The sequence below is a fragment of the Podarcis bocagei genome (assembly GCF_964188305.1).
Source record: "Podarcis bocagei genome assembly, chromosome: 14".
NCBI classification, from domain to species: Eukaryota; Metazoa; Chordata; class Lepidosauria; order Squamata; family Lacertidae; genus Podarcis; species Podarcis bocagei.
In genome coordinates this window covers 36,762,116-36,774,812 of record NC_138139.1, presented here as the reverse complement: position 1 = coordinate 36,774,812, position 12,697 = coordinate 36,762,116, and the positions used below count along the sequence as shown (strand labels likewise).

The window sequence follows — 12,697 nt, the reverse complement described above, 5'->3', positions numbered from 1 at the left end:
CTGAGCAATACCAAGGGTCTGACCTGCCTTCTTAATTTGTGTCCCTCCAGATAATATTGGACTGAAACTCTCATCATTCCTGGCTCCTAAAGAACTGGGAGCTATAGCTTGTTTAGGGTGCAGAGAGCTGTTGGGAAACCCCTATTCCCTCCAAACTACAATTCTCAAAGTTCCCTGGGAAGAAGGACTGATTGTTAAACCCTTCTGTTAATTGTGGCTGTGAATGTGGGTCTCCTCTCAGCACTCTTAACAAACTACTGTGTCAACGCTTTTTTTGAGGGGGATCTAGATTGTAGATTGTAAGCTCCTCAGGGCAGGGACCTGTCCTCTGCAAAATGCCATGCAGCAGAAAGCCCCTTGCCAACCTGTCTCCAACTAGAGGACATCAGCCTGAAGTTTCAAAGAGCCGCAGCCAATCAGAATAGGACCTGCTGGCTAAATGGGGGAATGGACCACCGATTCCATACAAAGGAGAGGCACGTTTCCCCCTTAACAGAAGCTCCTGATTGGCCACACTGCAAAACAAGGAACCCAAGGCACCAAAGGATACCCTCCCCACCTCCCATTGCATCCTGTTGCCTCTTTGTTAGGGATGGCAGACAGTTCTGTGCCAGATTGAGAACTCTTCCCAATTAGCACTTACATTTGTGCTGTCTCCGCAGTTGTCCTCGTACTTGGTCTCTATGTAGATAGAGAACTTTGGCAGGAAAGAGCACTGTAAAAGAAGCGAGGAGGAGAATCTGAGAAGGTGAACCAGGGATGGGGAACCTGAGATCCTCCAGATTTTAGCCATGCTGGCTGGGGAGGGGGAGGATAGATGCAGCTGGCAAAGAGGAAGGCAGGCAACTACCCACTGCTAGTTGCTGCTCCTTCTCGCCTGCCTGGTCATGGATAACTCAACACCCAAGGGCATACTATGGACTCAGCTGCACAGCTGCAATTATAACGTTATAAGTGCATGTTAAAAATGTGACTCCAATGGCACTGGAGAGCTCAATGGCAAATTGCACATATATTTTATAGCGTGTTCCCCACCCCACCCCATAGCATTTTCATGGTGTTTTCTGTATCTGTGTAGATCCAGCCTGCGTGCCAGGGATGAAGGAGAGAGAAGTGATGACTGCAGCACTTGCTGAAAGACACCAGCTCATAAAATCAGGAATGTGTGTCTAACAGTGTGATCCTATACACAGTCACCTGGGAGCCAGTCCTATTGGACTCAACAGGGCTTACCACTGAGCAGAAAGGATTGAATGGGTGCAATGCTGCAAAAATGGCCAATAATTTAAAGGGCCAGGGTGGGAGGAATAAAGGAAAATGGAGGAATGGGAGGGTTCTGCCCAAACTGATCAGGTTATGCTTCTTTAAAATGTATAGGTCTGGTAGCAAAGCCTAGATTATCTCTTTGTTTTATCTATTTATTATCACATTTATACCCCACCTTTCCTCCAAGCAGCTCAAGGCGGCATGCACGCCTCTCCCACTCTCCATTTCATCCTCACAACAACCTTGCGATGTAGGTCAGGTCACAAGAGATAGTGACTGGCTCAAGGGCACCCAGTGGGCCTCATGGCTAAGTGAGAATTTGGCCCTAGTACAACACTCCAGTCACTACAGCAGTGGTGCTATCATGCATTATAATTTTGCGGGGAGGGAAATCCAGCTGCCATCAACCACTGCTAGCATGGCCAACGGCCTGAGGTTGGAGAAGGCTGGCCTAACCTACCTCGCAGGGTTCTTGTGAGGAAACAGTGGTGTTGGGGAGGCCATGTCAGCCACTATCAGCTTCTTGAAAGAAAGGGGAGGATAAACCGGGGGGATGTCACAGGCTGACTGTGACATCCCCAAACCAGTCCTTCCTTTCCTCCCTGTCGCATATTCACTTGTTCCCATGTGCAGCCTCCTGCCTGGAGGAGTTGGTGCTGCCTCAGGGCCACTCTGGAAGTCCATGCTACAAGCCGTTCCTTTGGAAAAGCAGCAAAGTGCCTAACACGCAAGCACATCTTGGCACTTACCGTGTACTCTGAGCCGATGGCGAGGCGATTCCAGGAATCCGCAGGACAGCAGAGGAAAGAGACAGAGAAAACCAGCAATGAGATGGGGAGGGACAGTTGCCGCGGGAGCCATAACTGAATTTCCCTTGACAACTTAAGCCACCCAGCTCCAGCACAACAGCCCAGGCAGAAAGGAGAAGCACTGGCTGAGGTTCAATGCACTCAGCCACCTTCCTATCAGGAAAGCTGCAAATGGAAATCCAGGGAAGCCTTTTGCCCAACTTGATGGGTGGCTCAGGAGTTGTATCCAACTAAAGTTCAAAAGATTCATATACCGCTTGACTGTAGGAAACCTCAAAGCAGTTTACAAAGAGAATAAAACACTGAGATCATTCTTAAGAACAAAACATAGAAAAAACCCAACAAACCATAAATGCATTAGCATTCTAAATATCTGGATAAGCTTATCTAAACGTTTTCAGCAGGTGCCAAAGGCAGTACGGTGAAGACGTCTGCCTGATATCAATCTTTTAGCGTGGCAGCTCCTACACTTTTGAATTCCCTATTTTTTTTATATATCTGTGTAGATCCATTCTATGTGCCAGGGACAGAGGAGAGAAAAGTGAAGATTGCAGCTACCTCACCCGACACTATTCCATTCTGGGGTTCTCAAGAGGTCTCTAGTTGGGCCCTGCAGAAAGAGGTTGTTGGGTGAGACGGAGATTTGTCTGATTCAGAAGAGCTCTCCTTACCTGTGATTGTGTACGGGTAATAGTTCCAGGCCTTCTCTGTGATGTAGAATATTCGTGGCGTCACAGCGCGAGCCCAGCTAGGCAGCTTGCTAATGGTGGGACAGCACAGCATAAAGGGGAAAGCAGAGAAAATCTTAAAATGGGCATGTCTAAGCCCAAGTAGGCAAATCTTTAGAACCCAAAAGGGATGTGTAAGTGCTGTAGCTCAGGGGGCAGAGGATCTGCCTTGCATTCATAAAGTCCCAGGTTCAATCCCCAGCATCTCCAGTTAGGGCTGGGGAAAGACCTCTGTTCAAAATCCTAGAAAGCACAGAAGATAAACTGAGGCAGAGAAACTGTAAGGCACCAGAGACTTTGCATTGCAGACTCTGACAGGTAAGGCCCAGGCCACTGATTCTAAACAGTGTTTTTGCCGTGCTGGAATGAGTCCTTGAACTCTGATACTGCCTCTTGCTTAGCTGGAAAGGGGCAGAGAGAGGTGTATGCATGTGTGTAGAAACTACCTTACAAAGGTAACGTTTACATCCATTGCTCTGCACATTTTTGCCTCAGGCAAAATGGCATGTGGCCCTTGGAACGTTCCCGAGAAGGAAATACGGCCCTTGGGCTGAAAAATTCCCTCTCCACCCAACAGCCAAGTGCTTCCATGTGGCTGGAAGGAATGGCTGAGTACAGACACAAGGTTGTAACACCTGGGGCAGGGAAGGGAGAGGGAAGACAGGAGCGTTTCTTTGTCACTGTGTCGCGAAGGGCTCAGCAGGGGAGACGCTGGCTCTCGCGTCGCTTTAGACCACCAGCTGAAATCTCACCGGCTTTCCTGCAAACAGATCAAGCGATGCGGCACCCAAACTGTGGGGTGGGAAAAGGCAAGGGCCCCTCCGTCCCAACCGCTTTGATTAGATTCTGCGCTCTATAAATAGCATCCCCCGAGAGGAGAATCGTGAGAATGCAGTCTAAAAATACCGCCCCCTCTTGCACGGATGGCTCCCGCAGCAGCTAGCGGTGCAGTGAGACAAGTCCACGCAGCCAAAGCTGTCTCCAAAACACACGTTCTGAGCCAATGGACAGTTGGGCAAAAGGGGACAGGTCTCGGCAGCCTAGGAGGGAAGCTTGCAGCGAGGGATGTGCATGTGAGTGTGCGGAAGCAAGGGGAAGAAATGAAAGGGAGGAGCCGGGAAGCAGAGAGGGGCTGCCTGCCTGATCCATTATGCCGGGAGCATTTGGAAGCAAGGGGATTTAGCCTTGCTGAAGCTTATAAGCATTGCCTATTTTCAGCTGGGTGGGTGGAATGACAAGTGAAACTATTTGTAAGGCCAAGTACATGGACAAGCCAAGACGTTTTGCCATCCTGAGCATGTCAGAGAGCCAGAACAGAGCCTCTGCTTGGAAAGATGCCTGTAGCAGCTGTTGGTTTTGACGAATGGTAAGGGTTAGGCAGAGGGACACGGGTGGCACTGTGGGTTAAACCACAGAGCCTAGGACTTGCCGATCAGAAGGTTGGCGGTTCAAATCCCCGCGACGGGGTGAGCTCCTGTTGCTCAGTCCCTGCTCCTGCCAACCTAGCAGTTCGAAAGCACGTCAAAGTGCAAGTAGATAAATAGGTACCGCTCCGGCGGGAAGGTAAACAGCGTTTCAGTGCGCTGCTCTGGTTTGCCAGAAGTGGCTTAGTCATGCTGGCCACATGACCCGGAAGCTGTATGCCAGCTCCCTCGGCCAATAAAGCGAGATGAGCGCCGCAACCCCAGAGTCGGTCATGACTGGACCTCATGGTCAGGGGTCCCTTTACCTTTATGGGTTGGGCAACATGACGCTGGACTACAACTCCCACCAGCCCCAGTGTTTGGGGTGATGGCTATTGTAGTCTAGCAACATCAGCGGCAGAGTGTCTGTGTTGTATGCAAAAGGGTCCCAGGTTCAATCCCTGGCATCTCCAAGCAGAGCTAGGAAAGACTCCTGCCTAGAAACCCTGCAGAGCTGCTGCCAGTCAGTATAGGCAATGCTGAGCTAGATGGACCAATGGCTTGGCTTGGTATAAGGCAGCTTCTTGTGTTCTTACCCCAAGCTAACACCACCTGTGCAAACTGCACACACGCAGATGCACAGACACACACACTCCCAGTCACGTTCAGCATAACCACCAGCTCTACAAGGCCTAGATTTGTTTAGCAGCAGTAGCAGAAAGGAAGCAGGAAATTTTAGCAAAGCACAGTAACTTCCTCATTCCACTCTGCTCTGGTGCTTCTAAGCCAGACATCACTGGAAGTCAGCCAAAGGAGCCAGCACTCCACTAACTGGCTCATCAATGGGCTGAGAGATAGGGCTGGAGGGCAGCTCTCTGCAGGTGGCTACAGCAGCTGCCACAACTGATGGCTGCTACTGTCACAAAGAGGCTTCTCTCCTTGGGCAAGCTTTATGTAGAGCTCACATATGAACCAGAGTCACAGCGACGGGCAGCAACTACCACCACCAAGTCAGCTGGACTCTCCCACCAAGATTTACAGAGAAAGAGGATTATTTCAAGGAAAGGCTGTAGCTTAGTGACAGGGCATGTTTAGCATACAGAAGGTCCCAGCAACTGGCATTCAGAGGCAGTGGAGGCAGAACACAGGTGTTGTGGAATACTAGAGATGTGCATGTTGGGGCTGATGAGAGTTGAAGCTGAAAAATTATGGAGGACACTAGATTGGGCAAAGTGTGAGCTTGGGTTCCTCTAGGCCAGTGGTCTCCAACCACAGGTCCCCAGATGTTGGTGGACTACAACTCGCATCGTCCCTATTAGCTAAGTTGGCTGGGAATGTTGGGAGTTGTAATCAAGAACATCTGGGGATATTTCAAAAACCTCCTATGGAGGAGCAGTTTGAGAACAAAACGTGGGAGCATGGCATTGTGGTTAAAGTTTACAAGGATTTTTATTTCTTAGTGGCAGGAGTTCATCAGATTTCCTGCTCAACTGGTTCTCTGTGTTCTAATGGCTTTTCTTTGTCTCACCAAATGCCAAGATTTAACTTTTATTGTCTCTTGGTGAAACTTTCCTCTGCTCTCTCCAGTTCTCTGGAATTAATGTCTACAAAATAAAGAGGCAGAGCAGCCTTTTCCCAACATGGTGCCTTCAAGCTGCCAAAGAAAGACAACTAGACAATGCTCCAATCTCTCGGGGGGGGGGGGGGGAGCAAGCAATGCATAGGTGCAGGATCACTCTCTCTCACACACACACCCACACACCCACACCCCTCTATTCTGCCTTGTGGATGCATTGCAGGAAACCCTGACCAGCACCCAGTTTTTCCAAAGTGCAAATGTTTCAGGACAGTGTTGACCTTTTAAATAGAAGGATACGCTTCTCACCCTTCCAGTGTGTATAACAGGGATGGGGAAGCTTTCTCAGCCCAAGGGCCACACCCCCTAATTGGGAATCTTCTGGGGGGGGCATATGCCAGTGGTGAGTGGGGTCAGAGGCAAAACTAGGTGGAGCAATTTATGTGATTCTTTGTACAGCTGGCTACATTCTAGCTGCACAAAGCCCAAGTTTTCTATACCTCCAGGAAGCTAGAGGTGTTATTACAGTTTAAGGACACATTTCAGGTAGGGAAAAACTCTCAAGAAGGGCAGCCAGTGAAGGGTGTGGCTTGGGGAGTGTCCCAAGGGCCAGACAGAGAGGTCTGAAGGGCCACATTCAACCCCCAGAGCCAAGATTCCATCTAGGTCCGCATAAATTTTTGCCATCTAACAAAGCCTAGGAAGAGAGAAGGTCAACCAAGGCAAAGAATCACAACATTTGGGGGCAGTCACTGAGAAGGCCCTTCCTCTTGTCCCTGTCAGCTGAGCCACCTCGCTACAATACAATACGCTATCTTTATTGTCATTCTCCCATACAGAACAATGAAATTGAAAAATCTACATAAGACATTCAAAACCCCCTAAAAACTCTGAAACCCCATTTTAAAATACAATATACTCCTATAGCGACTCCTTATACTGCGTTTAAAACCAGAATTGCATTTGGGTAGAAACTGTTTCTCAGGCGGCTAGTCATAGTCTTTATAACCCTGTACCTTCTTCCAGAAGGCATGACACAGAGAAGGGCCTCTCTGCCAGATCTTAGGGTCTAGGAAGTCCTTCACACTCAGCTGTGCGCATACACTAACATGCCCTACTCCACTGACAGGTATGCCTGCACTGCAGAGAGTACCTTTGTGAGGAACGGGGTCAAGTCAAGCAGAGACAGCTCCGTAGGTGGCAGATGTGAGCAAGGGGAGGGGGAGGCGTATGTCTTTTGTCTCCAGCGGTTTTCAAACAAAAGCCAGTCTTGAGTAATTGTCAGAATCCATGACAAGTTAATTGGAAAGCGAAGAACAAATGGGGAGAACAGCAAAACACTGAATCAGCAAGGTACAGCTGGTGGGTGGAAGGGGGGGGGACGATGATAAAGCTCAGTGGCAGAGCACATGTTTTGCATGTACAAACTCATACCCCACGGGCTAATCTGAGCATGGGCATCCACATGGGATGGGAGAGCTCCCCCTCCCAGAAGAACCATAACCCCCAGATCTTCAGCTTTCATTGTACAAAATGAAAAGGCTTGGCCACACCCGTACTATGCACAATACTACATGGCCCCAACTGCACAATATGTGTAAAGCAGTATTGTACTGCTTTTAAACAGTGTATCTGAAGAAGTGTGCATGCACACGAAAGCTCATACCAAGAACTAACTTAGTTGATCTTTAAGGTGCTACTGGAAGGAATTTTTTTTGCTTTTAAACAGTCGTGGCTTTCCCCCCAAAGAATCCAGGAGCTTTAGAGTTGTTATGAGACCCCTATTCCCTGCCTAGAGTGGTTTAGCAGGCAATTCCTCTTCCTAGGGAAGTCTTGAGAATTCTAGCTGTCTGAGGGGTCTCCTGACAACTCTCAGCAACTCTTAACAAACAATGCTTCCCATGGTGTTTTGAGGGAAGCCATGACAGCACAAAGTGACGTGAGAGTGGTTTAAATGTATAGTGCTTTTTAGAACGCTTAAAAAAATATTGTTTGGTTCTGGTTGTGTTTCTTGCCTGGAGGCTCCTTGGGAGGAACGATGGGAGATAATAATCTCAGATCATGGCAGATGAAGATGATGGACTTTTTGGAGCTAGCTGACCTGACCGGAAGAGTCCGCGACCAAAAGGAGGAGGAGTATCAAGAGGAATGGAAGAAGTTTAAGGATTATTTAGTTAAATATGTTAAGATAATTTAAATAGAATTACTTGTGAGTAACAGATTGGCCTAGGATTTAAATATGTGAAATTATATAATACTATGGATAGAAGCAAAAATGAAAAGAAAGAAAGATGTTAGTTGAACAAGTAGATCTTATATGAACATAGTGTTGGAAAACTGCTACAAGGAGCTATATGGAAACTCAGCTAGGGGGATTTGAGGAAGTCACCCAACAATGATAACAAAAATGGGACTATAACAGTTTGGATAAATGTTTGTTTGTTTGCTTGCTTGCTTTTTGATATAGTAATGTTTTTCTTGTTTGTTGTTATGTTTGTTATAAATTTGGAAAATCAATTAAAAAAATTGAAAAATAAAATAAAATCTCAGATCATGATTTATTTTCTTTTTTTAAAAAACCAACCCTACCCAAAACCACACACACAAAGATAACAACAAAAGCCACTGGCTGGCTTCTCACCTGGAGAGGTGCACACGTTTTTCGGTGAACTGGCCACAGCCGTGGACAGGGTCTTCGTGGGGCTCATTCTTCACCACTTCCACACCTTCCCCTTTGTCGCTCTCTTGGTGGCTGTGCTTGCTGATGGTGTACAGCTGCCCAACACGGTACTGTTAAGGAAATACAAAAGACTGTCATCTTGCACAGCTCAAGAAGCCGAGTTGAGGGGGCCGAGTGGGGAGGACTGAGAGCCCCTCTGCCTGCCATTCTCTCAGCCAAACAAACTCTGCTTGCCTGAAGCCGGACTGGCCTGTTGAGATATGAGACTCAACACAGTGGCATTCCTGTTATTTCCAGTGTGAGGGTATAAGTGCTGTTCCTTAAATGGCCAAAACAGCCCCCCCTCTGCCCACAAAAGGGAAGGGGACGCCAAACTTGGGGGAACCCCTAAGTTCAATATACAGTCTACCCTTCTCTAAGCTTCCAAACCTCCCCTTCTGTCCAAAATCTGTAATATGTGGATAAAGGCCTACACTAGAGAGTTGTCCTAAGAGTTACTGGGACAATATACCAAGAGTGTTTGACCACTCTAAGGCTGAAATCCTTTACACTCACCTGGGAGTAAATAATGACTTTTTAAACATATTTTTTATTAAAGACTTCTTATTGTACAAAAACATGTGTTGTCTCTTTTTTTCAAGTTGTGTTTTCTACAATTCAGTTTCATTTGTTGTGAGACATTAGTGTTACATACAATGTTAAGTTATGAGGAAAAGAGGGAGAGAGGGGGGAAAGGTGAGTGGGGTGGGGTGGTTATGTTAATAAGACTTACTTCTAAGTAAATATGTAAAGGATGATGCTATAAAATACCACACTATTTTTTAAGCTTTCCTTTTTTTGGAACTTTTTTTTTAAATAGCACTAAACGGTTTTTACGAGGTTTGGGGATTTTTGCAAGATGCTCCCGTTAATTTGTCTTTTAAAACTGCTTTCATCTGGGTATGATCCCAAACCTAGCAAATGTTCTATTTTTACAAATTCCGCCTCTGTGCCCCCACAAGCCTCTTCAACTGAAGCAAGAAATCTTATCTGGAGCTTTACCACAAGAACGAAACATATAGGAAATGAGATGTTAAGTACCTAACACCCACCCACTCGAAAATCTGGCAAAATCCTTGCAAGCTCACATCCCCAACTTTTTCTAAAAACATGCAGTAAATGGAGATGTACACATCTATTATTTTCCTGCTCCTTGCGGTAAGAAGAATAGCTCATCAGGGTCAAGGGTAGATGAAACCTTTTCTTCCAAACATTGAGCTTTCAATTCATGCATAGATACACATACACACGCACACACACATATATTTAAAGTTATTCAGGATCATTCAAATGTGGCAACTTGAAACTGTTCAGCTCAGGCTAAGCTTTCCCACTGAATTTACCTGCATTTATTTCATTTTTAAAGCATTTCCCCACACAAGGCACACAAAATGGTGCACTAAAAAAAGAAGGCTATGTGCACACCATACACTGCAAGCGCGTGGTTCCTCCATCTCCCATCATCCCTGACCATTGGCTATTTGGGCTGAGAACATAGTCCTGGACTAGGTGGGCCTTGGCCTTGATCCAGCAGCCAGGCTCTTCTGACAATCATATGGTGGACGAAACTCCTTCTGGTCTGACAGGAGCTACCCACACTGGAAGAATGGCAGATGAAGGTCATGGACTACATGGAACTGGCAGAGATGACTGGCAGAATCCGAGACCAGGGAGAAGAGTCGGTGGAGGAAGATTGGAAGAAGTTTAAAGATTACCTGCAGAAGCACTGTAAAATTAAGGAATGTTGAAATGACGTTTGATTGAAAATAAGTGGTACTGGTAAAGAGATGCTTAAGAAAATGTAAATAGGGATTGATAATTGGAAATGGATATCTATAATAATAGGTTAATATATGGGGTAAGGATGAACGTGAGAGGGTAAGGATTTGCTGAATTTAATATTTGAACTGGAATACAAAGTGGGAGGTGTGAGAAGGTCAAGAAACTAGTGAAGAAAATACAAGATTTGAAAATATTAATCTATTTTTCAGTTTTGATTTTTGGCTTTTTTTGTTCTTATTCTTTATTCTTCATTTTTTATTCTTTCTTCTATCAACTGTTTTTCTACTGTGTATCTTTTATTTGTTTTGCTTTTGTAGTTTTAATGTTGGAATTTGTTGGAATTTGTTTTTATTGTTTGTGAAATATTAATAAATATCATTTTTAAAAAAAGAAACTCCTCCTGGTCTGGCCTTTCCTCTGCATTGTGAACTGTAAGCTCTTGGGAGGCAGAGACCCTGCCCTCTTGTATTCTGGAAAGTGCCATGCGCTCTGAGAGCACTACATCACTAAATCAAACAAAACAAACAAGCCACAATGGAGGAAACTTCTCTTGGCTTCCCTGCACCCGGTCACCATTTCATGGACCACTTTCTGGAAAACAGGAGGCGTGATGCGTAGCGCACAGCACCGCAGACAGATCACCCGAGTGCCGGCAGCAGAGCCAGGGCAGATAAGGAGGGAGCTCCCCACCCCTGCACATGCTGCACACCAGACTCCCAAAGTGCCTAGGCAGAGCCTGGGAATGTCCTGGTCTCAGTAAGGGCTGTTTTGCACGCATGGGAGAATCCATCCTGCCTGGAGAAGGTCACGGCTGGGGCACTTTGGGGAAGCCCAGACAGGCTGTGTTTATGGCGAAGAATGACCTTGGCCTGTCCTGAACGGGGAGGCCGCAATTCCCAAGGTAGGAAGGAATCCAGGCACATGACAACAACGAGAAGGCAGTGTGTGTTGTGTGTCAGAGAGAGAGAAAGTGTGTGTGTGCTGGAAGCTGTGTACACAGCATACATTTAAAGCACATTTTCCCCCTACCCAGAGGAAACCTGAAGGGAAGTGCAGTTGGTTAAGGATGCTGGGAACTGTAGTTCTGTGAGCGCTGAACTATAGCTTCCAGGACTCTTTTTTTGGGGGGGGGATAATGTGCTTTAAATGTACACAGTCAGAAAGATGCAGAATCAGAGTGGTAGATTTTGAGGCAGGGGTGGTGCTGCTTTTTTTCAGCCTGAGGGCCGCATTCACCTCTGGGGAACCTTTCAAGGGCCGCATAGCAATTCTGAAAAGGGGCAAAGGGGAAAAAAAATGGCAGAAGCTGGCCGGGTTCTGCACACACAATCCTCTCTACCCTCCATTCAGGGAAGCAAGGGGCACGATTGCGGCTCAAGGACACATTTCAGCCAATTTCAGGGTACAAAGAAAGGCCTATGAGAGGCGTGTGGCTTGGGAGATATCTGGGGGCCAGAGTGAAAGGCCCAGGGGGTAGTATTTGGCCCATCACTCTTGCTCCTCCCCACCCCACAAACCAGCCACCACACTGTAGTCACAAGGCTAAGGAGGCAACATAATGCATGAAATGTTGCTGCCATCCTTAGGAGCACCAGATGAGAATGTAGTTGGGATGCTGGAAGGAGCATGGGAAGCTGGGAACTGAGTCAGACGCTTGGTCAAGATAGTCCAGTACTATCTACACTGACTGGCAGCAGCTCTCCAGGGTTTCAGACAGCGTTCTCTCCTGGCCTTGCCTGGAAGTGTCAGGGATGGAACCAGGGATCTTCTGCATGCAAAGCAGATGTCCTATCACTGAGCTGCAGCCTTTCCCTGCAATGTCTCCACCAGCTTGGGCTGGTTAATGGCTCTCTCCAACCTATTTAGACTGGGGCTGCATCTCTCCACTGGTCCTATGCACATGGAACAGCAGCACCTGGAGTCACGGATTCCTGGTTTTGACCTGACTCAGCCTTCTGGGCTCTGGGCTTCCGTTTGACGGCTGCTTACGGCTCGGCTCCAACAATTGCACAAACCACAGCTATTCCTTTGGGGGGTGCAGCACATTCAGTTCTTGTGCCGTCCTGGAAAACGGAAAAGTCATCCAACCACAGCGGCTTGATATTTGCATGTGTGGGCCTGGGTAACTATGGAAAAAACTCACCCGTCAAATTCAGCTCTCCAAGGGATCGGCTCAACCTGAAGCTCCCCAGGCTAATATTCTCTCGTCTCGTTCCTCTCCGAGAGCGACTCCCCTCCTTTGCAGCCTCCCGTTAAAAAGATAAGCTTTTAAAGTAGCCGATGTGTTGTTTCCTTATGGCTTTCCATGGTGTGATTGGCTTATTTAAAAGAGATGGTTTCAAAAGCAAGGCTGGGGAGGGTGTCTGGCCTGGAGAGAGTCCCGAGGGCCAAGCAGAGAGGAATGGAGGGCCGGA

The 12,697-nt window shown here is 47.2% G+C and overlaps 1 protein-coding gene across 1 annotated transcript in view; it reads right to left on the bottom strand.

Moving 5' to 3' along the window:
- Positions 1-12,697, bottom strand: part of LOC308573492 (cytoplasmic phosphatidylinositol transfer protein 1-like) — a 48,406-nt gene that overhangs the window by 11,919 nt on the left and 23,790 nt on the right. Inside the window, exons 3-6 of the mRNA XM_081170445.1 lie at positions 8,424-8,572; positions 2,747-2,835; positions 2,016-2,023; positions 644-715 (exon numbers count right to left, since the gene is read on the bottom strand). Of these exons, the coding sequence (XP_081026571.1) occupies positions 644-715; positions 2,016-2,023; positions 2,747-2,835; positions 8,424-8,572 (318 nt within the window). The remainder of the gene's footprint in view (positions 1-643; positions 716-2,015; positions 2,024-2,746; positions 2,836-8,423; positions 8,573-12,697) is intronic.